The sequence below is a fragment of the Heterodontus francisci genome, chromosome 24 (assembly GCF_036365525.1).
Source record: "Heterodontus francisci isolate sHetFra1 chromosome 24, sHetFra1.hap1, whole genome shotgun sequence".
Taxonomy (NCBI): domain Eukaryota; kingdom Metazoa; phylum Chordata; class Chondrichthyes; order Heterodontiformes; family Heterodontidae; genus Heterodontus; species Heterodontus francisci.
This window is the reverse complement of record NC_090394.1, coordinates 73933097-73958860: the sequence shown is the minus strand read 5'-3', so window position 1 is coordinate 73958860 and position 25764 is coordinate 73933097. Positions and strand designations below refer to the sequence as shown.

Below are 25764 nucleotides of genomic sequence, written 5' to 3'. Positions count from 1 at the left end.
CAAGATGTCAACAGCTTTAGAATTTACTTCTCCTTAACCTGAAATTCAGTTTTAACAACAGTTCTGTTGCAGCAAGTTTCAATTTTAGAAACACATGAATTTAAGTTTCTTAGAAACATAAAAAAGTTATCTTACATTCACTGGATACTCTTCCAAATTATTAATTATTAATTGTTCTGTTTAGAGCAAGGAAGGTTGGGGAGATTTAATAGAGATGTTGAAAATTGTGAGGGGTTTTGATAGATTAGTTAACAACAACTTGTATTTATATAGTGCCTTTAACATAATAAAACATCCCAAGAAACTTCACGGGGGCATTATAAAACAAAACAAGACACTGAGCCACAAACAGATATTAAGGCAGAAGACCAAAGCTTGGTCAAAGAGGTAGGTTTTAAGGAGTGCGTTAAAGGATGAAAGTGAGGTAGAGAGGCAGAGGGAGAGGATTGCAAAACTTAGGGTGTAGGCAGCTGAAGACATGGCACTGGAGGGATGGTAAATAGATGACATAGATTTAAGATCATTGGTAAGAAAGCCAGGGGTGGGGGTTGGCGGTAGGGGTGGGTGAGAAGAATACTTTTTTAAGCAGTGAGTTATGATGATCTGGAATACACTGCCTGAAAGAGCAGTGGAAGCAGATTAAATGGTGACTTTCAAAAGAGAATTGGATTCATACTTAAAAAAGAAACAATGCAGTGCTATGGGGAAAGAATAGGGGGAGTGGGACTAATTGCACAGCTCTTTAAAAAGAACTGGTAGAGGCATAAAGGACCTTCTCCTGTGCTGTAAGATGCTCCATGAGCAGGAAAAAAAATCTGTCACAAAATATTTGCACCTTGATGCAACTGACAGAATCATTTGCAGCAGAGAAGGAGGCCATTTGGCCCATCGAGTCCATGTTTGCTCTCCACAGAGTCTCCTACACCCCTGCTCCAGCCCCATAGCCCTGCAAATTTATTTCCTTCTAGTGCTCATCCAATTTCCTTTTGAAATCATTGATTGTCTCCACTTGCAGCACCCTCGTGGGCAGTGAGGTCCAGGTCATTACTAATTACTGCGTAAAGAAGTTCTTCCTCACATTCCCCCTGCACCTCTTGCTCAAAACCTTCAATCTGTATTCCCCAGTCCTAGAATCATAGAATGGCTACAGTACAGAAGGAGGCCATTTGGCCCACTGTGTCCTTGCCAGCTCTTTGTAAGAGCAACTCACCTAGTCCCGCTCTCCCACATTTTTCCAGTAGCCTTGCAAATTTTTCCTCCTCAGATAAATATCCAATTCTCTTTTGAATGCCTCAATTGAATCTGCCTCCACCACACATTCAGGCAGTGCATTCCAGATCCTAACCTCTCACTGTGTAAAAAGATTTTCCCTCATGTCGCTGTTGGTTGTTTTACCAATCACCTTAAATCAGTATCCTCTGGTTTTCGACCCTTCTGCCAATAGGAACAGTTTCTCCCTATCTACTGTGTCCAGACCTTTCATGATTTTGAACACTTCTAACAAATATCCTCTTAAAATTTTCTTCTCCAAGGAGAACAGCTCCAATTTCTCCAATCTAACCATGGAACTGAAGTTCCTCATCCCTGGAACCATTCTTGTGAATTTTTTCTGCACCCTGTCTACTGCCTTCACATCCTCCCTAATATGCGGAGCCCAGAATTGGACACAATGCTCCAGTTGAGGCTGAACCTCTGTTTTATACAGGTTCATCATAACTTCCTTGCTTTTATACTCTATGCCTATTTATGAAGCTCAGGATCTTGTATGCCTTTTTAACCACTTTCTCAACCTGCCTTGCCACCTTCAATGATTTGAGCACATATAACCCCAGCTCCCTCTGCTTCTGCACCCCTTTTAGAATCATACCCTTTATTTTACCTCTTCTTGTTATTGCTACCAAAATGATCCACTTCACCCTTCTCTGCATTAAATTTCATCTGCTGCTGCCTGTGCAGGTCCCATCTCCCCCAAATGTACTTTACATTCCTCTACATTCAATCACCCTGTATATGTCCTCTTTAAGTTTATCATTATCCTCCTCACCGTTCACAATATATCCAAGTTTTGTCATCCACAAATTTTGAAATTGTGCCCTGTACACCGAAGTCTAGGTCATTAATATAGATCAAGAAAAGTAGTGGTCCTAACATTAACCCCTGGGGAACCCCACTACATATCTTTCTCCAGTCTGAAAAATAACCACTCACCACTACTCTGTTTCCTGTTACTCAGCCAATTTTGTATCTATGCTGCCTCTTTGATTCGAAGGGTTTTGACTTTGCTGATAAGCCTGTTATGTGGCTCTTTATCAAACGCCTCCTTGTACCATTAGTTAATGGGCACAGTTTTTCCTTGTCTAACTTATCTAAGCCTGCCATAATCTTGTACACCTTTATCAAATCTCCCCTCAATCTCGACACCGTGAAAGGTGTGCAACAGTCACATTCAAAATAAGCATTAAAGAAGGTGAAACAGCACTGAACTCAAGGATGCTGTTCCATCACTTGGCCCTTAGCAACGCATTCGCAGAGTCTGCCTCGCGTTGCCCCTAACTACCACCCGACTGCCTCCCACGGTTGCCAGGCGAGTGACGCATCAACCTAGGAGCAAACCTGTCCGTCACCGCCTTCCGGCCGGAAGACCCACCCATCCGACCCCGCCCCCTGCGTTGATTGGCTGGGTGGCGGTGATCCGGGCGGCGTGCAATTGGTCAGGAAGCGCCGTCCATCACGGCGGTGGGACGGAACAGGCCGTCTCCTGACGCGGACGCGCATCATGGCGGCCGTGGGAAAATTGTTGGGAGGGCGGCTGTGTCGATAGTGAAAGCGCAAATTAAAAAAAAACATTACCGCCGCCACAAAACATGTGCAGTCACCGGACGGTAGAATGATGCTTCGGGGCCGGGATCTGAGAGGAATAGCGGTGCGGAGCCGGGGTGGAGGCCTGTGAGTAAGGATGAGTTTCTGTGGCCCAACTCCAGCGACTGTTTGCTGCCGGAAAATCCGAAAGAAAAGCGCCGCAAGGGGAGAGCGCGGCTGCCGGCTTCTTCGTGACGCTGTTTAGAGGGTGGGCGGGGGGAGGGTGGCGGTTTATTGTTAACATCGACTCGGATTGACGGGGATAAATGCTTCAGATCGACGATCGTTCGAGTCCCTGAGGACGCCGACCAGTCCCCCTGGCCGAGAATGGCGATGCGCACTGGTATTCTCTTACTGACGCTGTTGGCATTGCGCAGCATCCATGGTGCTCCACTTCCGCAAACAGGTGCAGGTCAGTGTGCATTGCATCAATAAAATGGAAAAAAACCCCACTGTTGGCCGTTGCATATTAATGGTCCACATGCAAAGCAATAAAATTAGCTAAATATGCAGCATTTTAACTCTGAAAAAAGTGAAGGGTATGGGCAGATTGTTAATGGTGACATGGCTTTTTAAATCAAAATGTGTATGTGATGGTGAGAAATGTAACGTATTTTAATTAGGTTCAATTTCATCCCGTACTGAAAAATGACATAAGCTATTTGACAGGTAGCTATGGAGTATAGTATTGTATAATTGAAGTTGATAGTTTCGCAGTTTTTTCTCTCAAACTGATTCTTTGTTCTAATACTCAGGTGCTTTCAGCTGCCTGTCTTCAAAAGTGACTGCCTGCCATCTTGGAAAATCTCCTCGGGGATGAAGCAATGCCTTCTAAGCATTGTGTACAATTTATTCCAATGTTAAATTAAACTACGGTCAAACTTAGGACCATATAAAGCCACATATACCCACGTTTGGTATTATGAGTTAAAAATCTCTGCTTTTTAAAGTAAAAATTCAGTACTGTTAAGTGGCCGAACTGCAAGTCTAGATTCATTTTTGGTTTTGCATTAAACCATTAGCTCAATTCAAATCCAGCTTCCCGATTTTGGAACATGTTTTAATTTTGGATAAATTGGCTGCTTGAATGTCATTGCCTGTGTATAGAAGATTAAGATTTCTATTATTATATTGGTGTTGAGCAAAACTGCGGTTGTATTTTCTTGTTTCATTTATGTGAGAACCGGAATTGATCTTTTAGCATTCAGACTAATTTATACAGTGAAACAGATGGTCGGAAGTATATTGCACCTTGCATTTCAAATCAACAAAATATTCTGGGAATGATCTAATTTAGTTATTCCCCAGATGTTCAGTAAAAATGGCTCTTGCATTTCATTTGGCCTATTCATACTAATTTGTTGAATGACAGTTCATGTTATGATACCATGGAGTGTAGGACATGGGTTTTGATTGACAACATAACAAAACCCTGTTATGAGTTAGGGTAGATGTTAAGAACCTTTCCAGAATAAGTATTTCAGGAAAGGTTGATTTGCACAGCATTGCACACCTGCCAGCAGATATGAAGGCAATGGTTTGTTTGGTTTTGGGGTGGAAGTCCCAAGGATCTAAAGAACAGTAGGATGTAACAAAATATTTCCAATCCCACATTTAAAATGGCTTGGCTTAAAAGTGTGGATTGATGGCCTGCTTTTGCCTTCTCGCCATTGTGAATGATGGTATTGCTGAAAGCCAAAGCAATCGGAACCAAAAACATGCAGGTGCCATTGTGAATAGCTGAGGGCAGTCTCTTCTTTTCTACCTCCTCCTCCACCCCTATATTGACAATAGGATTATATTGTTGAGCTTACCTATGGTGCTTCCTTGAGTGTTGGTGTTGCACGAAAAACATTATTGGTTGAAAACAGAGTGCATAAGGGATAATGCACACACACATCTATTCACTTTCTTTACAGTGCTCTGCCTTGTTTAAACAAGATCAGTTATACTGTGGGTACAAAAGCAAAGGAGACCTTGGCTAGTCTTGGCCATTTTTATTTGCTTATGTTAGTCACATTATTGATTTACAATCTAACTAGATATTTAAAATTAAGTTGTCAGGTTTCTTAGGCAGTTTGGGTTCTCTCCCTCTACTCCATTCCCCCCCCCCCCCCCAAATCAGCTGATAAAAGCACCTCGTGGAATTTGGGTGACTTCATGAAATATTAGTCAGTTCAGTCAGAGAATGATTATGCATTTGATTCCTGGCCTAGTTATAGTTATTATAACAAAGATGGAATTAAAACCAGAGAGATGAAGATCTCTGAAATGTAATGTCGCTTCTAGAGAAAGTGACATTGGCATTTGAGTTCATAGAAATGCAATTTGGCTGGTGCATGGGTACCAGTTTCTCTCATTCTCTAGTTCAAAAATCAGAGAAGTTTACAGGATACAAAATCTTCAATGCAAATACAAACTAAGCAATCAAAACAGCCCACAATCCCTGTCCCTTTGGGTAGCACTGTATTTTCCCTCTGATTCAAATATTTATCCAACCATTGCTTAAAATTCAATGATTTTTGACCTGCCTACTCATGGGCAAAATGTTCATGTTCCAACAACCCTCTAAAGAAATTGCCTGAATCTTCTGCCTCATTTAGTGATTATTTTGAATTGGTAACACCTTGTGTTACCGGACTTCCCAACTAGAGGAAATTGTCTTTTCCTATTCATTATTAAAATACTCCATAATTTAAAAAAACATTGAAATTTCATTTTTCCTTTTTTGCTTCATTGGAAATAGTTCCAGTATCTCCTTATAATTATGGTTTCTCATCCCTAGTATCTTCAGGGAATCTAGGCTGTGTGTTCTGTAGGACTTGAATGACATTTTATGATGGGGTGCTTAAAGTTGTGGCCTAACCAATGTTCATTGTCCTTATTTTGTTGTATTTTAGATTATATTGTTGTCAGTGATTTTCCAATTGTTCTTGCCTCACATTTTCCCCTTCATTTCCTAGAACGAAATCAAGCAATGCCTCTTTTCTTGAAACAGAAAATGCTAGAAATACTCAGCAAGTCTGGCAGCTTCTGTGGAGAGAGAAAGAGTTAACATTTTAGGTTAATGACCGTTCATCAGTACCATTTGATGCCCCTTCCCCCTTCTATGCTGGTGCTTTTATCTCTCACCACTTCAAAGTGGTTTTCTTTTTCCCTTTTCGTTAAGGTGTTTCCTTGCTATTTTAACTAAGCCTGCCACTTGTCACAATAGCTGCTGTTCCCCTCTCAAACATAGACTTGCCCCACATCCTCCTGCTATATTAGTTTAAATCCTTCCCCAATGCACTATTTAGCCCCTCTGTAAGGAGGTTAGTGCTTCTATGTCATTTGGCTCAAACCTGGACTGCAAATTTTCACTGCTCTCCTTTCGTTTTTCCCCTCGTCACTTCCAGAAGTTTATCCACCCATTTCATGATGGCCTTCAGTTTGTACCCTTGCCTAAAAGAAAAATTAGACTATTAGCACTCTGTACTGCTATTCTTGTGGTCTACCTGTCTTGCATCACGCTTGGGTACCCCTTACTCAACAGTGGCATGGTTTTGCTCAGGATCATATTACTGAGTCACTGTCAACGTCATAGTTGTCTAACAATAAGTATCTATGGACAGTGCCAGTAACTCGAGGGTTCCCTGAGCCTTTTGGCCTTGTGTCCCTCTGTTGCCCAGCAGGTCACCCACTTGACTCTTTGTACATTATTCTGAGCTGTATGACATTTTCGCTTGAGTGATCACATTCTAGAGAGTACAGTCCAGAAACCCCTCATCCTCGCTGCTGCAGCCAATTCCTGCTCCCTAGATTCAGTTTTCTGAACTGTGTTGCCTTTGAACGTGAGGATCCACGGTCGCCCACATACTGCACTCCACACATGGCATGATGCTTCCCTGCACTGAAATACCTTCAAGTGGGTGTAGATAGTGTTAGCCTGAACTGTACTTCATTGGCTGTAAAGTCCTTTGGAACATCCTGAGGCCGTGAAAGGTGCTATATGAATGCAGGTTCCTTCTTTCTATTAGCATCAAAGTCCACATTTCATTTTAGGAGAGAAAAGGATCTCCTATCCAACTGGATCTCAAAGCTGATTACTAATGTCTCCTACTCTCTTGCAGCTCAAATTTATTTTGCTGTCGCCATAGTCCCAAAGGACCATAGACATCTCTCCCCATTAGAGAGAGACAGTTGGTGATGTATAGCTTGAGGGTCACCACTCCTCAAGCACGGGGCAAGGCGATGAGGCAGGCCTCCATGAACTACCAGAGCTGGTACGGGGATTGAATTTGCGCTGTTGGTGTCTTTCTGCATCACACTCTAGCTGTCTAGCTACCTGAGCTAACTGACACCCCCGCCTCTCCAGCTCAAATTTATATCACTATATTAACTTATAATATTGGGAGCAGTTTAAAATTCTGCAAAGGAGGGCCAAGGGATTGATTAAAAAGGGGAAAATAGAGTACGATTGCAAGCTTGCAGGGAACATAAAAACTGACTAAAAGTTTCTATAGGTATGTGAAGAGAAAAAGATTGGCGAAGACAAATGTCTTACAGTCAGAAACAGGGGAATTTATTATGGGGAACAAAAAAATGGCTGACCAACTAAATGCATATTTTGGTTCTGTCTTCACAAAGGAGGACACAAATATCGTACCAGAAATGTTGGGGAACACAGGGCTTAGTAAGAGAGAGGAACTGAAGGAAGTCATTATGAGTAGAGAAATGGTGTTGGGGAAATTGATGGGATTGAAGGCCGATAAATCCCCAGGGCCTGATGGTATGCCACCCAAAGTACTTAAGGAAGTGGCCCTAGAAATAGTGGATGCATTAGTGGTCATCTTCCAAGATTCTATAGACTCTGGAACAGTTCCTACAGATTGGAGGGTAGCTAATGTAACCCCACTATTTAAAAAGGGAGGTCGAGAGAAAGCAGGGAATTATAGACCAGTCAGCCTGACGTCGGTAGTGGGGAAAATTCTAGAGACCATTATCAAAGATTTTATAGCAGAGCACTTGGAGAATAGTGGGAGAATCGGGCAGAGTCAGCATGGATTTACAAAAGGGAAATCATGCTTGACAAATCTACTAGAATTGCTCCCGGATGTAACTATTAGAGTTGATGAAGGGGAGCCAGTGGATGTGGTTTATTTGGACTTTCAAAAGGCTTTTGATAAAGTCCCACATAAGAGATTAGCGTGCAAAATTAAAGCGCATTGGATTGGGGGTAGTGTATTGCGATGGATAGAAAATTGGTTGGCAGACAGGAAACAAAGAGTAGGGATAAATGGGTCTTTTTTCAGATGGCAGGCAGTGACCAGTGGGGTACCATAGGGATCGGTGCTAGGACCCCAGCTATTCACAATATATATTAATGATTTAGATGAGGGAACTAAATGTAATATCTCCAAATTTGCAGATGACATAAAATTGGGTGGGAGGATGAGTTGTGAGGAGGATGCAGAGAGGCTTCAGGGTGATTTGGACAACTTGAGTGAGTGGGCTAATGCATGGCAGATGCAGTATAATGTGGGTAAATGTGAAGTTATCCACTTTGGTAGCTAAAACAGGAAGGCAGATTAATATTTGGCTATAAACTGAGGGTGGGGAATATGCAGTGAGACCTGGGTGTTCTCGTACATCAGTCGCTGAAGGTAAGCATGCAGGTGCAACAGGCGGTAAAAAAGGCAAATGGTATGTTGGCCTTTGTAGTGAGAGGATTCGAGTACAGGAGCAGGGATGTCTTGCTGCAATTATGCAGGGCCTTGGTGAGGCCACACCTGGAATATTGTTTGCAGTTTTGGTCTCCTTATCTGAGGAAGGATGTTCTTGCTATAGAGGGGGTGCAGCGAAGGTTTACCATACTGATTCCTGGGATGGTGGGACTGACTTATGAGGAGAGATTGAGACGGTTAGGATTATATTCTCTGGAGTTCAGAAGAGTGAGGGGGGATCTCATTGAAACCTATAAAATTCTAACAGGACTTGACAGCGTAGATGCAGGAAGGATGTTCCCGCTGATGGGGGAGTCCAGAACCAGGGGTCATAGTCTAAGGATACGGGGTAAACCTTTCAGGACTGAGATGAGGAGAAATCTCTTCACCCAGAGAGTGATGAACCTGTGGAATTCGCTACCACAGAAAGCAGTAAAGGCCAAAACATTGTATGTTTTCAAGAAGGAGTTAGATATAGCTCTTGGGTCTAAAGGGATCAAAGGATATGGGCAAAAGCAGGAACAGGTTACTGAGTTGGTTGATCAGCCATGCTCAGAATAAATGGCGGTGCAGGCTCAAAGGGCCGAATGGCCTACCCCTGCTCCTATTTTCTATGTTTCTATGTTATAAAATAGCCATGCTACCACAGAAGGGAATAGCAAATTGCATCACTTTTGTAACCAATTGATTAATTATTAGCAGCTGCAATCAGCTTACAGTCCTGAAGGTAGTGTTGCTCAGTGTGTTAGCCAAATTATGCTGGCCAGAAGCACAAAGTGCTTGGGCTTCCTCTGCAACATCTATGTTGGAAGTTTTGAGATACTTTCAGGTCGTCATGGGATATTGGAGTATTCACTGCTGCACAACCTCTTGGATAGTTGTTGGTGTAGCAATACAGTTGCAGAAGTTGAATCCTGTACTCAATTTTCTGTGCAACATTTACAATCATAGTAATGGTGATGCAGAGCAAAAATCCCATAAGTAAACAGTCTATTCTTCCTTCTGGCATAAAACAATTTAATTCAAAAGTTCCACATTTGCAGATGACTACCAGAAATGCTTGACAAACTCAAATTTTGTTACGGCCTTCCAAATGATTTTGGTTATTTGTTTCTATTTTTGTTTAGCTTAACATGTTTTAAAACCACCATGGTGTTGGAATTTCAGGTCGCAAGGTGTAAAAATATCTTGTGATAAAGCAACATGTGACCAAATGAGGAGTGGCACCCTAAACGTACCTGTTTGTTTGGCAGCACATAACCAGGTTATTTACTGTACCAGTAAAGAGAATGCCTTGTGATAGATGCATTGGGGAGGCAAAAACCATCTAGTTATTAGAAAAAGATTGTAAGTGTTCTTTTTTTATCTGTTAACCTGTGACATTACTGTATATCTGTTTACCATAAATTACAATTGAACCTGTTATCATGGTTTAAATGTTGCAACTAGCAGTATTCTTGCCAGCTGTCTAGTATAAATGTCTGTGTCCAGACAGTGAATTGAATGTTTTGTTTTTATTATTCTGAATTCTTAAATGTTGTCCTTTCCCAATGTTGTTTTTGCATTGAGTCTACTTGCTGGAAAAGTCGTAATGTGTGGTTTCACAGCTACAGGCTTGAATTTCATCTTGACTGACGCTGATAGATATCCAACTTCACATAGAGCAAGTTTTGCTAGCCTCACCTGGTATCCTTTTCCTTACTGTCCAACTGAACCTCTTGGTAATTTGGTTGCAAGTGAACATTGACTGTATCTACAGATGGTGGATAGTCATAACTGGATTAAAGGGAGGAAACTGATTTTTCCTTTTGATCAAAGTTTAAGAATTAAAATTCTTCAGTAAACTAGTGATACTGTGGTGCAAATATTGTTTAAAGGTGTCTGTAGACTGCAGATGAACCAATTTTAGTGCAAAAAATTCAAAAGGCTTACAGAATGAGATCACAATTTCCACCCTTGCTCTCCACATCCTGCTGACCCACCATTTGCACAGGTAGCTCTGCATGGACAAAAGAGCCAATAACCTGGTTCACTGGAACATGCTGTCAAATGACTATGGGAGAGAAACCAGCTTTTAAAGAAAGAAAATCATCAATATTAGCTCATTATTCTGTCATGAACATTGGAATAAGAGTAGGTTAGTTGGATCCCATTTAAAAAAAAAAGTGGGGGAGAGAGGAGGAGAAATATAGCTATTTAGAACCAATTGTGAATAAGAGTAAATGGCAGGCATCAAACGGCTATGCGTCAAGAATCTGTACTTTGCGCTGAACTGTTTTTAAAAAAAAAAAAAAATTTCACTTCTGCAAAATTTGTTAAAAATGCCTTTGCACCATACTTCATGTATTGTGTTGCAGTGCTTCCCAGGGAGCGTGGTATCAGGAGGTGAAATGCCATTGTGATTTGTTGCCTTGTGTTTTTAGCCTCACCTTTGTCTGTGATTTACAGTGCAAGATGTAAAAAGCTCCTCAATCAGCGAATGGAATTGTGCACTATGAGCAAGGAGGAGAAAGTTGACTGTAGTTCAGCTGATACAGCAGTAGCATAAATTTTTTCTGTAAGTAGTAGGTCAATGTCTAATAGGAGGTAGTAGGAGCAGAAGAGAACCAGTCAAGTAAATAACATTTTCTGTCATTTGTTTGCAATTGCTGTCTCCCTTGCTGTTCATTTAATTCATAGAATGATACAGCACAGTCTGAGGCCGTTTGGCCTATCGTGCCTGTGTCAGCTCTTTGAAAGGGTTACTGAGTTAATGACATTCCTCAGCAATTTTTTCCCCTTCAAGTAGTTGTCTCATTTATTTTTGAAAGTTATTGACTCCTCTTCCACTGCCCCTTCAGGTGGTGCATTCCAGATCATTGTGTCACTGCATACAAAACAAAAATTCTCACCGCCAGACCTCTGATTCTTTTCCCAATGACCTTGAAGCTGTGTCCTCTGGTTACTGACACCAGAAACAGTTTCTCCTTATTTACTGTATCAAATGGGTCATTTCAGAGGGTAGTTAGGAGTCAGCCACATGGTTGTGACTCTGGAGTCAGAGAGGTAAAGATGGAAGATTTCCTTCAGATTTCTTTCCCGAAAGGACATTTATTAGTGAACCAGATGGGTTTTTACAACAATCCTATAGTTTTGTGGTCACCATAACTAATTATAGCTCTTTATTCCAGATGTATTTAATTAACTGAATTTTTAAATTCCCCGCCTGCTGTGGTAGGATTTGAATTCCTGTCTCTGGATCATTAGTTCAGGCCTCTGGATTACTAGTCCAGTAATTTAATCTCTATGCTATTATACCATTTTGTCTGAGGATGTGAATGTTGGTTACAGGGCTAAGGGTGGCGCAATTAACATTGAGCTGGTAGTTTAGACTTGAGAGACATTGTTACAACCGGCGCAGGAGGAGTGCACCGTTTGTTCTAGTTCCACTTCTGCACAGGTCACAGCATCTATTTAAATTTTCCCACTTACTGTTACAGTCATATACTCTATTTTTCTCAGAATAAATCACACTAACCAAGTTTCTTGAATCAAAACAAAATTATCAGTTTATTATAAAACAAGTCTTAACCAGTAATGAAGTGCAGCATAAATGGAAAGATTGAAGTTTTCAAGTTCTATTTTTACCTTGGGCCCTTACACACTCTCACTCACACTCAGACATACACTGGTTAACAGGAAAAATAAGAGGTTTTTGTTCAGAGCTCTGTTACAGTAAAAAAACACACGAGCTGAATACTTGCTCATTCTTGAAGAAAACAGCAGGTGATGTATGTTGTGTTCCAAAGCTGGCATACAGTCTAGCCTCCGAGTACATGTAGACAGGTCACTGGGATCTTTTAGAATAGTTCTTTTCAGGCGGCATTGAGAATTAATTCTGCAGGATTTTCTTCAAAAATGGGAGACGAGATGAGTTGATAAAGTGGACTTCTCGGGTTTTTTTGAGAGATGCTGGAAAACTGAACTGGGTTGTGGTCTTCCTTGGGAATTCTCTTCTTCTGCAGGCTTTTTAAAGAGATGGAACAGGCTGGGCTGAGCTGGGGTTCTGTCTTGCAAAGGGGCGCGCAACTGACACTTCTCTGCACACAACTTCCCCAATTACCAGGGTTTCTGTTCTATTTTTAACTTGAGCCATGTGACAACCAGTAACGTTGCCAAACCAAGTTTCTTTAATCAAAACAAAATTCTTTCAGTGTCCTTTTCATGACCCTCTTGAAGAAAAGACTGGTCCAACATTTCTTCAGTTTGACTATAAATTCCTCAAAAAATATTTTAGCAAAATCAATCACTTTCATAATACCTCCACCTCTGGAGAATGAAACACCATTTTTTAATGGATTTCATTACAAAGTGTGGGGAAAATAAGAGATAAAAAATTTTAAAAACACTTTCACACTCGTACACATTCACTCTTGTAGTTAATACAATTCTGCTCTGTACCCTCTTTTCATTCAGATAACTTGAACAAAGTTAGATTCTTGATAAAGCATATGCAATTACATTATTCTGGTCCGCAGTGTGGATAATCTTTAAGTGATAAGGTTGTAATAGTAAACTCCATCGGAATAGTCTGGCATTCTGGTTTTTAAATTTTTCTACAAAGTTTATTCCAAATCAGCTGACTGCAACCTTCCAGAGCCTCCCAGTTGATCCAAGCAGTCCTTCCAAGTGTCACTGTCTACCAGCACATCAAGATAAACTACAGAGTTAGGAACACTGGCAATCACTTGGTTTATTAATCTATGAAAGGTTGCTGGGGCATTTTTTTAGCCCGAATGGCATCACTCGGCATTGGAAAAGGCTGTCTGGTGTGACAAAGGGTGATATTTCTTTGGCTCGGGATGTTAAAGGAGCTTGACAGTATCTCTTTAACAAATCTGTTTTTGTAAGAAACATGGCACTGCCCACTCTGTCAATACAGTCTTCCAAGCGAGGAATTGTGTGTGAGTCTGTCTTTGTTACTGCAGTAACTTTTCTGTAGTGTATACAGAATCCAGTTGAAGCATCAGGCTTGGGCACTAATACTACTGGTGAACTCCAGCTCCTTTGACTGGGTTCAGTTAGGTGGTTTTTCCAACTTGTACTTACTTTTACCTGGGCCTGTTTCTCTGGACTTGAACGATAAGGATGCTGTTTTATAGGAAAAAAGTTTCCCTACATCCACATGTGTGGCTAAGGTTTTACAACCTGGCTATCCCTATAGATTCTTAAATGCTGTGAGTATTGTTGGGTGTTCTTGTTCTGCATCTTAATGTGAAAGCATAGTGTCCAATCTCCTTAGCAATTCAGTATTGGCTGACTAGATAGTAGGAGGTTCAATTTGAGAATTGTCTGGGCCGCCTTCTGCCTCAGCTTCACTATCCCTTTCATCCTTCACTGTCCCCACTACCTGACATACCTGTGTTTGCTTATCTTGCTCCCGGCAATAATATTGTTTTAACATATTGATATGACACTGCCGATTCTTTTTCCGGTGATCTGGGTGTCAATCAAATAATTTGCTTCAATTCTCTTAACCACTTTATATGGACCACTGAACTCTGCTTTCAACGGTTCATCCTGTAAAGGCAGTAAACCAACACTTAATCCCCTGGTTGAAATGTTTGGTTTTTAGCATGCTTGTCTGCCCATTTCTTCATGCTTGTTTGGGAAGCTTTAGGCTGTTCCTGAAACACTTGGCAGGCTCTTGTGAGCCGTTCCTAGAACACGGATACATTATCTAGCACAGAAGATTCATCCCTCTGTTCTATAAACCTTTCTTTAATTAATTTCAGAGGACCTCTTCTTTCATGTCCATAAACTAATTGAAAAGGACGAAAGCCTGTAGATTCATTCGGTGAATCCCTAGTGGCAAATAAAAGAAATTCTAACCCTTTATCCCAATCATGGGGATATTCATGATAGTATGCCCTGATCATCGTTTTCAGGGTCCGTTGGTACCTTTCTAAAGCTCCTTGTGTCTGTGGGTGGTATGCTGAAGACTTTAACTGTGTTGTACCCAAGTTACCCATAACTTACTGAAAAATTTTAGATATAACATTGGAACCTTGATCCGACTGAATCTCAATTGATGGCCTATTTCTAGTGAAGAACTGGGTTAACTTCTCTGCCACTACCTTAGCAGAAAATGTTCTCAAGTGACTAGCCTCTGTGAATTGAGTAGCTGTATCCATGATAGTGAGTATATATTGGTGTCTTACTTTTGTTTTCGATAAAGGTCCTACACAGTCTACCAGCACCCAACTAAATGGTTCTTTAATAACTAGTATGGGAATTAGAAGTTCGGGTTTTATGGCAGGTTGTGGTTTTCCCAAAATCTGGCACGCAGGGCATATTTTACAAGACTGCAACATGTCCTTGGAAAGACCTGGCCAGTAAAAATGTTGACCTATATGTGATTGGGTCTTGCGGATCTCCACATGTCCCGCTGTAGGAATTTCATGCACTATCCTTAATAGTTCCCGGCAATACTTTGGTGGTACCACTATCTGATGAACTGTCGTCCATTCTTCGTCCACTGGTCTGTGAGGAGGTCTCCACTTCCACTTCGCTCCCTTTGCCTCATCTTCTGTTAGAGCTGATTGTGGCACTTTATTTAATTCTGGATCAGCTTGCTGAGCCATGATCAGAGAAGACTTATCCAAATCCCCAAAGAAAGTTTTAGATCTTCAGCTATCTGATGGTGCCAATTTTACCTCCGACATTGGAACTTGTTTATCCATTGCTCGGGTTACTACACGTGAAGGAAAAATTCCTGGAACCTTTTCCTGTAACTTCTGTCTCTTTAACTTTGCTTGGTTTTTCCGTGACTACTGGAGAAGCTACCACTTTCGCTCCGGCCAAATCATTCCCCAGGAGTAGGTCAACTCTGTCTACTGGCAAACTATGGACAACTCCTACACTTACTGTTACAGACATTAGGTCACGCTCTAGGTGCACCTGATACAAAGGAATGGGTATATACTGCCCGCCAATAGCATTCAGTGCGCTCTCTGGTGGAAATGTTATGCCTTTCCCCAGCAAAAGAGCTTGAGTTGCTCCTCTATCCCTACATTTAACTATAGGTTTACCTGCCTCACCTGAGGGATGAGGAGTTACTTTTTCTTTCAACAAAAATTCCCTATAACTCTCAAGTATCTTGTTCACGCCGCTACACTCTCAGCGGTTTTGTATTTGGCTTTACAGCTGCAGTCAGATCTACAGCCTGATCTGCTATACTGTCGGTCAGGACCCCTTTCTCTGCATTGGCTTTGTGTACAGCAATAAGTTCCATGGTTTTACTCCACAACTCCCAGCATTCTGCGTGTAGGTGTCCCTTGTGGCAATGGTAACGTTTAGGCTTTCGGACATCACTTGCAGCTCAGCACCTTCCTTTCTGGCCTGAAGAGGAGATCCTGCGGCGTTCCCAGCTGTCCCTTCTTGTCCCCGGCTACTTGCCTTCCTTTCACTCTCCCACTTATCCTCCTCAGGTTTATGGGGGTGATGGATATAGGGTCTCGGCTTATACACAAGCTCATAATCATCAATTTCCGCTGCCTGTCTGGCCGTTGAAACCTTTTTGTTCTTTACATGGGTTTTTACTAACGAAGGGAGTGAATTTTTTAATTCTTCCAGGAGAATTAGTTCCCTGTTATTCTGATATGTGGCTTCCATCTTTAGTGCCTGTATCCAACGATCAAAATTAATTTGCTTTACCCTCCAGAGGGTCTGAAATTTCTTTCTGAATGCATCAGGGATTAACTTATACACAGTGAGAACAGCTTTCTTTTGCCATATCATAATCTGCAGAAGCCTCCTCAGAAAGCATGGCATAAACTTCATGAACTCTGCCCATCAACCTGCTTTGCATAAGCAGTGTCTAGCTTTCCTTTGGCCACTTCATCTGTTTGGCTATCTTTTCAAAAGAAATGAAAAATGCCTCTACATCCCTTTTCTCAAATTTTGGGAGGGCTGGTACAAATTTAAACAGCTCTCCACAGGATCCTGGGCTGGAGTCAGGCCTTTCCCCACCAAAACTTTCACTGGAGTCAAGACCACCCCTGCTTCTTAGTTTCATCTTTTTTTCCTTCCTTCTCTTTCACTTTCTCGTTCAAATTCAAGCTTAAGTTTTTCCAATTCTATTGCTTTTTCTTTGTCAAGTTCAAGCTGCCTCATCTGTAACCTAATTTTAGCTAACTCAACTGCAGTACCCTCTGGTTTGCTTTCTGCTTCTCCAATTGCAAATGCTGTGCTGTTACTGAAATTATGTCTGCTTTCTTAGCTCCTGGTTTTAACTCTAACACCAACAATGCTGCCAAATCCTTTAGCTTAGCCTTGGTTAAGTTTCTCAAATCACTCAGATATATCTTCCTTCCCAGAAAGGTCATAGCAACTGACAAACATTCCGGTAGTGTAAACTTTACTCTAGTGCACAAGAAACCTCTTTTCTTTTTTGCTTTTCAATCAGCATTACCCCACTTACAATTGCATGTCGTCGGCTTTGGATATCCCAGACGATGAACCCTCAATTATATATTACGACCGAAGTGGGAGAAGTGTACTGTTTATTCTAGTTCCACTTCTCCATAGGTCACAACATTTATTTAAATTCTCCCACTTACTGATACAATCATATACTCTCTTTTTCCCAGAATAAAACAAACTAAGCGGGTTTCTTTAATGAATAACAAATTTATCCGTTTATTATAAAACCAGTCTTGAGCAGTAATGAAGTACAGCATAAACACACAGACCAAAATTTAAAAGTTCAATTTTTACCTTTGACTCACTCGCACACACATGCGCGTACGCAAGCACACACATATACATACACGCACACATACCGGTTAACCGGAAAAATAAAAGGGATTTTTGTTCAGAGCTCTGTTACAGACAAAAAAACACTTGGGCTGAATACTTACTCATTCTTGAAGGAAACAGCAGGTGACCTATGTTGTGTTCCAAAACTGGCATACAGTCTAGTCTTTGAGTACACGTAGCCGGATCACTGGGACCTTTTAGAACAGTTCTTTTCAGGCAGTATTGTGAATTAATTTAGCAGGCTTCTCTTCAAAGGCAGGAGATGAGATGAGTTGACAGTGGACTTCAGGGTTTTTTTTCCTGAGAGATGCTGGAAAGCTGAGTTGGGTTGTGGTCTTCAATGGGAATTCTCTCCTTCTGCAGGCTTTTTAAAGAGATGGAACAGGCTGGCTGAACTGGGGTTCTGTCCTGACAAGGGGTGGGCAACTAACACTTCTCTGCACACACCTTCCTCAGTTACCAGGGTTTCTGTTGTTAACTTGAGTCATGTGACAACCAGTAAGGTTGCCAAACTAGTTTGTTCAGTGTCCTCTTGATGACCCTCTTGAAAAAGTAACTGGTCCAACATTTCCTCATTTTGACTGAGTAGCTCAAAAAATATTTTAACAAAAGTAGAATCACTTTCATAGCAACATGAACAAACGGTGCTCTGAAAAATTGAAAGAAACAAGATTTTGTTGTCCCTAAGATCATGGAGGAGATCACGGTGTGGCTAGACAGGCACTCCTGCTGCTCAGAATCTTTCCAGATTTTGCCTTGTGAACCCAACTTTCCCTCCCATTGCTCCAAAGATGCGATGGGTTACAGCTTCAGGTTCCTACTGCTCAGCCCCTCATATTGTTGAATTGCTCTCTGCTCAGTCGCTAATGCCCTTTTGGTATAACCAAATGCCAGATTTCCACATAGTGTCAAGCTAATGAGCAGGATCATTGGCAAAACATTAAAGAGATGCATTTCTACATGGATTGCAACAACTATAACTAATTTCATGGTGATTGCTGCCGAGTTATCAGCAATTATGAATGTTTTTTCTAGCCACCACCTCCCCAACTGTAACTTTAGAGACTAATCAAGACCTTAACTGCTGCTTGTTGAGCACCAGTTGTGAAGACCCACATGCAGCAATACACTCTAAACATGACTCTGCAACAACAACTTGCATTCCTGTAGCACCTTTAGTGTAGACCAACATCCCAAGGTGCTTCATAGAACTGTATTCAGACAAAAATGTACCCTGGGACAATGTGTTTTAACAATAAACAGTTCTTTGGCCTCCTCCTCTCGAGAGACAATGGGTAATCGCCTAGAGATGGTCAGTGGTTTGTGGAGCAGTGCCTGGAGCGGCTATAAAAGCCAATTCTAGAGTGACAGACTCTTCCATAGGCGCTGCAGATAAATTTGGTTGTCGGGGCTGTTACACAGTTGGCTCTCTCTCTTTGATCTTCTGTCTTTTTTCCTACCAACAGCTAAGTCTCTTCGACTCGCCACTCTTTAGCCCCGCCTTCATGGCTGTCTGCCAGCTCTGGCGATCACTGGCAACTGACTCCCACGACTTGTGGTCAATGTTACAGGACTTCATGTTGCATTTGCGGAGACATGAACGGCTGGTGGGTCTGATGCCAATGAAGAGCTCGCTGTAAAATGCGTCCTTGGGGATCCTGCCATCTTCCACGCGGCTCACATGGCCAAGCCATCTCAAGTGCCGCTGGCTCAGTAGGGTGTATATGCTGGGGACGTTGGCCGCCTTGGACTTCTGCGTTGGAGATATGGTCCTGTCACCTGATGCCAAGGATTCTCCGGAGGCAGTGAAGATGGAATGAGTTGAGACGTCGCTCTTGGCAGACATAAGTTGTCCAGGCCTCGTTGCCTTAGAGCAAGGTACTGAGGACACAGGCTTGATACACTCGGACTTTAGTGTTCTGTGTCAGTGCACCATTTTCCCACACCCTTTTGGCCGGTCTAGCCAAGTATATCTTATAAATCACAACAACAGGAGGTTGCTTTTTTTTTCCCCTTTTCTTTCCTTCCCTCCTTCCATCCCTTCCTCTGCATTAACATTAACATTGTAATTTGAGGGCCTTTTTAATAGAATTTTGGGGTTATTTTTCTGTTTTGAGGGTGAGCTGCAGTATACTTTTATTCAGTATTCAGATTGTATCAGGACAGAAAGCTACTATAAAAGAGCTGCAGGTAAATGTATGGATTCTACATGTGCCTGACTGAAAATCAAGTTACTGCAGTGAAACAAATCCTACTGCATGAGTTGAAATGATTTATAAGGTAAACAGTGAAGAACAGGCCCTCTTAGTAACCTAAACCATGATAAATATGGGTACAGTAAAGAAAGAACACCTTTCTGCCACTTCCTCCACCAATGAGAGTAAGTAATTAAAACAAACATCAGCAACTCCAAATTCAGAGCACCCAGAACATATTAAGGACTAACCAGGTGGCAACCACTAACGTAACCCAAAGCAGTTGTGCTCAAAGCAACTGTTGTTCCAGTGCAGAACCAGTAACCACAGTTATCAATCCCAAAAGAATCTGTACAAACCAACTCTTCTTAACTAATCCAGGAGTAGTAATACATGCAGGTGAATCAGATATCCGAGGTATGCTTTGGCAACAAACACCTCCTCACTCAGGAATGCTAATGTCAGGGTGACTCTCTTTAGGTGGGGATCTGGACCAGGTTTTTTCATACTCAGAAATTGAGGCAGTCTTCAGACAGCAAAAAAGACTATTTTGGAAGAATTTCTACACGGTAGTGAAGACTGAAATGAAGTATTCTGTGTGTGCAGATTAGCATAGGAAGTGGAACATTGTGTGACATCAAGTCTCTGGAGGGTTTTGTATTTTAAAGTAACCTATCCTTATACCTTCATTTCAGGATTGCTGACCTGTACACTTTTCATGCGAAGTGTACACAATCTAAAGACAGCTTTATAAATTCAAATTTGACAGCTTTTTGCAGTTTAACTTTACAAGTATTTTACTGCTGTATGGGATGCTATGATTTGAGCTGATGTATAGTAGCCCTAAAGATAGGCAGGATTGAAATATCTTGAGTGCTGCTTCAACCTAAGATCATTTGTTTGATTTAGCAGTACTTATATCGCTTTGATTTCTCCATAAATGATTGTTGATTAATGGGGTGGCACAGTGGTTAGCACAGCAGCCTCACAGCTCCAGCGACCCGGTTTCAATTCTGGGTACTGTCTGTGCGGACTTTGCAAGTTCTCCCTGTGACTGCGTGGGTTTCCGCCGGGTGCTCCGGTTTCCTCCCACAGCCAAAGACTTGCAGGTTGATAGGTAAATTGGCCATGGTAAATTGCCCCTAGTGTAGGTAGGTGGTAGGAGAATTGAGGGAAGGTGGGGATGTGGTGGGGGATATGGGATTAATGTAGGATTAGTATAAATGGGTGGTTGATGGTTGGCACAGACTCGGTGGGCCGAAGGGCCTGTTTCAGTGCTATATCTCTCTATGACTCTGATAGGTCAGAAGAGCCTGCACCTACAACATCTCAAAAGTAAAGTTAAATGGATGGCTGGTCTGCAAAATGGACAAATTCCCAGTGACGTAGTAAGGTTAAGGCACATTGTTAGAAAAGAATGGTTCAAGAAAAGCAGTTTTTACTTTGTATCCAACATGCTATACCTTGCTCAGGGACAGTTGATATTGGCATTTGGTGCCAAAGTGTCTCATCCTTCAGCACTGATTCTTATTATTTTAGTTAAAAAGAAATTACCAAAATTAAGTTTGACGCCCACATGGTGAGGGGTGTAGGTGGTTCCCACTGTTCAGCTCCTACCTGACCACAGCAAGTGTGTTTTGTTATGAGGTTTAATCCCTTTTGTATTTTATTTGTCAATTAAACAGACAGTGACAGGTTTTCTTACAGGTTTAAACAGAAGATTAATTTTTTTTTGAGCAATATGCCTTATCCCGAAATTGTCACAACCGCATCCGTTGTTGTTAAAATCCGCATATGAAAAAGGACTGGAATATGCAGATGTTTCCAAGTTCCAGTCTGCTCCATTTGTGTTGTATGTTTGATCTTATAAACTGTAGATTTAAGAATATATCAACCGGTTGCATGTACCAGGATTCTGCTGTGTTTCCATCACCGGCATTCAGAATTAAGTTATTGACGTAGGTCACACTTAACTACTGCAAGCATGCTTTTTCTTAATAAAGAAATACGCATTCACTTTCACACACGCGCAAGAGACAGATAGAGAGGAAAAGAGGTAAGTGTTTTTTAAGTGAGCTAAGGTTTTGGAGTTCATGGTAAACCTGTTGAATTCACTTGGAGATTAAGTTCTCTTTGGTTGTAGGCTTGAGGTGTTTGTAAATTTCTCTCTTGGTTGAAAGTTCAGTTTGAAGCTTTTGATACTTTCTGGGTGTCTCCTCTCTCTCTCTCTCCAAGCTCAAAAATGATTTCACACCTTTGCCTCTGGGAGACAGATTTTCTCCCCTTTAGTGACTGACAATGGCCCAGGATGTGGCTTCTTCATATCATTCAATTCAGAAATGTCTCTTGAAGGGGCCAGGATAGGTGTAACTGACAACTCTTCGTTTTGAATGTATTCTTTTGTCTTTGCCAGATTGTTTGACTATACAAAGCCAGGTATTTTAACCCTCAGCAGCCATTTTTTTTAAGCACATTGTCCACTTTTTAAAAAGAAAAGTCCATTTTTATAATTCTTCAGGGTGAGTTCTTGTAGTTTCAGTCGCTGCACTTTGTGAGCATCACATAAGTAAATTTAAAAATAGATGAGACTTGGATATTGTCTATTTTGCTTCTAAAAGACTCCACACAATTCAGAGCGACAGTATATGTTACAATATCATGTGTCTTGTTTATTTTTGATAAAGCCTTTTTGGTAAACTGTCTTTGCTACCAGGTTCTACATTTTTAAAACCTTTATAAGTAGGCAACTTCTAAAATCCAGTACTGTATTCAGTATAAAAATGCTACCAACTTTAATATTCATTGTACAAATTAAATAGATCACTTTAACCTTCAAAAACTTGTAGAACAAATGTAATGGTTTATTAGGCGCCTCTTGCTCATCAGATGTGCCTTTGTTTCTTTTACTGCCTGCTCCTCAATGTGTCTTGCGATTGAGACATCCACTAAGCCAATCCCTTAACTAAATTGAAGGATGTATTATCAATTATTGTAATGAAGTTTAATGGAAAATTGCATTTGCTGGAGTGTAAATCTGCATATTTTTGCTGATTTTACCAAGACATTTTTTTTTCGCAAGTACAGTTTGTATGCTGCTCTGTGAAAATGTTTAACCAGAAATAAACTTGAAGTAGAGGAAGATAAATGAGAGTTAGTTAATGCTGTTGCTCGTGATATTTTCCAACACTCTGCATGGTGTGAATAAAATCTGCAGGATGCAAATTACTGTAGTAGTGAGACGATTGGTAGAAGCTATTTTATGTGTGGATTTCAAGTCCTCTCACATAAAGATAGTTGTTAGTATCGCTTGACTCCCAACCAACCGAACCTGTTCAGTCACATGGCTACTTGTGGATTTTTTTGTACCAAAAAATAATTCTTGTCCTGCCAGTTTCTACAGAGTGGATTGTAGTTGCACATATCTAGCCGCCGTTAACTGATTTGTATAAATATATTTGAAGTCAGGATATAACGTACAATGAATCGTTATTGAAATCCACATCAGAAAAGGGACTGGAATATGCAGATGTTTCCAAGTTCCAGTCTGCTCCATTTGTGTTGTATGTTTGATTTTATAAACTGTAGATTTAAGAATATATCAACTAGTTGCATGTACCAGGATTCTGCTGTGTTTCCATCACCATTCAGAATTAAGTTATTGAAGTAGGTCACACTTAACTAGTGCAAGCATGCTTTTTCTGAATAAATAAATACTGTTGTGGTACCTGCTGCATAAATCCAGAAACTGTTCTGCAAATAGAAGTACCATTGGATTGGCTAATTCAACAGAGACCAGGGATTAGATCAGCAAACTTTCTGACTCTGATGATTCAGTATCGTGCCATGCATTGCTTTTATGCTCAGAACTGAGGATGAGGCGGCTTGGAGCACTTTTTTAAACTGTAGATTAAAGAATGGTAGGGAAGGGGATAAGACTTTTATAACCGGTTTGAACAATTTTTAAAGAGGAAGTACTTTTTTATTAAATGGGTGGTTCTGATGTCGGAACTCAAATTTCAACAGAGCACCTGAGGTTGAGAAACATCCTTTAACTCAGCTGTCAGTCGTGGCATTCTTGCCTCTTCGACAGAAGTTTGTTGGTTCAAGTCCCACTCCAGAGCACAAAAACCTAGGCTGACACTTCATTGCAGTACTGATGGAGTACTGCACTGTTGGAGATGCTGTCTTATGCATGAGGCGTTATACCAAGGCACCGTCTGTCCCCTCAAGTGGACATAAAAGATCCCATGGCACTATTTTGAAGAAGAGCAGAGTTCTCCTGTGTCCTGGCCAATATTTATCCCTTAATCATCACTAAAATAGATTATCTGGACATTATCACATTGCTGTTTGTGAGAGCTTCCTGTAGGCAAATTGGCTGCTACGTTCCCTACATTACAACGGTGATTGCACGTTTCAAACGTACTTTGTTAACTGCAAAGTACTTTGGGAAGTCCTGAGGTCGTGAAAGGTGCTAAATAAATGCAAGTTGATCTTCAAAGTTGTGTAATGTTTCTTTATAAATATAGTATATGGGGTAGTGTTTTATAAGACCCCACCTGTCCTGCACTAATAACTTTGAATAAAATGTATGCACGCTATGCTGAATCTTGATAAGCACTTAATCACTTACCAGTAAAAATGCTTTGCTTGAAGTGATATTCCAACTGTTATTGATGCTAAATAACTAGTTGTTAGTTGTTTATGTAACTGATCACCAGTAGTTTGACTGTGTGTTTGGAAAAGTTAAATAGATTGTACTTTCTGGTACAAAACATATTCTAAACTTATTTACAAGATTTTCTGACATCTAAATTAATCTAATTAGTGGTTGAGTCATATAAACTGGAACAGTCCCTGGTTGTAGCTGATTTAGCTAATCTGCGGCAGAGAATGCTCTACAGTTGGTGTTGGGGTTCAAAGGAATAATTAGTCAAGGTTATTGCTCCCAATCTACTCTAGTGACCCCAGCTGGAATTGCTTGTGTGTCGATGTGGGCTAAAAAGCAGGTCTTGACTATAACATTGAAGTTGTGGAGTAGCGTACTGACACTGTCAGGATTCATGCACAAGTGATAACTTCAATAGCAAAAACTTGCATTTATGTAATGTCTTTAAACTTCCCAGAGTGCTTCACAGGAATATTATCAAACAAAATTTGACACTAAGCCACACAAAATATTTGAACACTTGAGCACCATACTGAAGGGCAAGCATGGAACTGAATCTCAACAAAGAGGTGGTGTGTTAAGGAAAGGGAGAAAACTGATGAAAATAATCTATGCCAACATTTTTTTTTTATCTCTGAACCTTGAATCCCTGACCTGAGTGTTCAAAGTTAAAAACCAACTAGCTTCAAAAACATTTCTTGCTCAGCTGTATAGAACATAGGCAGAACAGCAGAAAATGTTTTAGGAGTATCTTGCTCCATGTTGAGATATTAATCTAGAATATAGAAGTTTGTTTAAAAGGAGGGAAAACAGTGGCTTTATTATGGAGACCAGTTACACTTAAAGGGGCAATTAAAACACTTGCTGGGGCAGTTAAAGCAATGGTGTAAATGTGGACCCACCTTTGTAATTTGTGTGAAGCTATTAAGTTGTCTTAGGGTGACTGCAACAACTACCGTGGAATCTCCCTGCTCAGCATAGTGGGGAAAGTCTTTGCTCGAGTCACTCTAAACAGGCTCCAGAAGCTGGCTGAGCGCGTCTACTCTGAGGCACAGTGTGACTTTCGAGCAGAGAGATCGACCATTGACATGCTGTTCTCCCTTTGTCAGATACAGGAGAAATGCCGCGAACAACAGATGCCCCTCTACGTTGCTTTCATTGATCTCACCAAAGCCTTTGACCTCGTCAGCAGACGTGGTCTCTTCAGACTACTAGAAAAGATTGGATGTCCACCAAAGCTATTAAGTATCATCACCTCATTCCATGACCATATGAAAGGCACAATTCAACATGGCGGCTCCTCATCAGACCCCTTTCCTATCCTGAATGACGTGAAACAGGGCTGTGTTCTCGCACCCACACTTTTTGGGATTTTCTTCTCCCTGCTGCTTTCACATGCGTTCAAGTCTTCTGAAGAAGGAATTTTCCTCCACACAAGATCAGGGGGCAGGTTGTTCGACCTTGCCCGTCTAAGAGCGAAGTCCAAAGTACGGAAAGTCCTCATCATGAAACTCCTCTTTGCTGACGATGCTGCTTTAAC

At 41.1% G+C, this 25764-nt stretch overlaps 1 protein-coding gene across 2 annotated transcripts in view; it reads left to right on the top strand.

The window, feature by feature from the left end:
* The first annotated feature begins 2735 nt into the window (after window positions 1–2735).
* lmtk2 (lemur tyrosine kinase 2) overlaps window positions 2736–25764 on the top strand; it is a 143242-nt gene continuing 120213 nt past the window's right edge. For both annotated transcript variants that reach the window (XR_010977419.1, XM_068056580.1), the window contains exon 1: window positions 2736–3271. Coding sequence is in view for 1 of the 2 variants with exons in the window: in XM_068056580.1 (XP_067912681.1) it covers window positions 3187–3271 (85 nt within the window). In the remaining variant the exon portion in view is untranslated. The remainder of the gene's footprint in view (window positions 3272–25764) is intronic.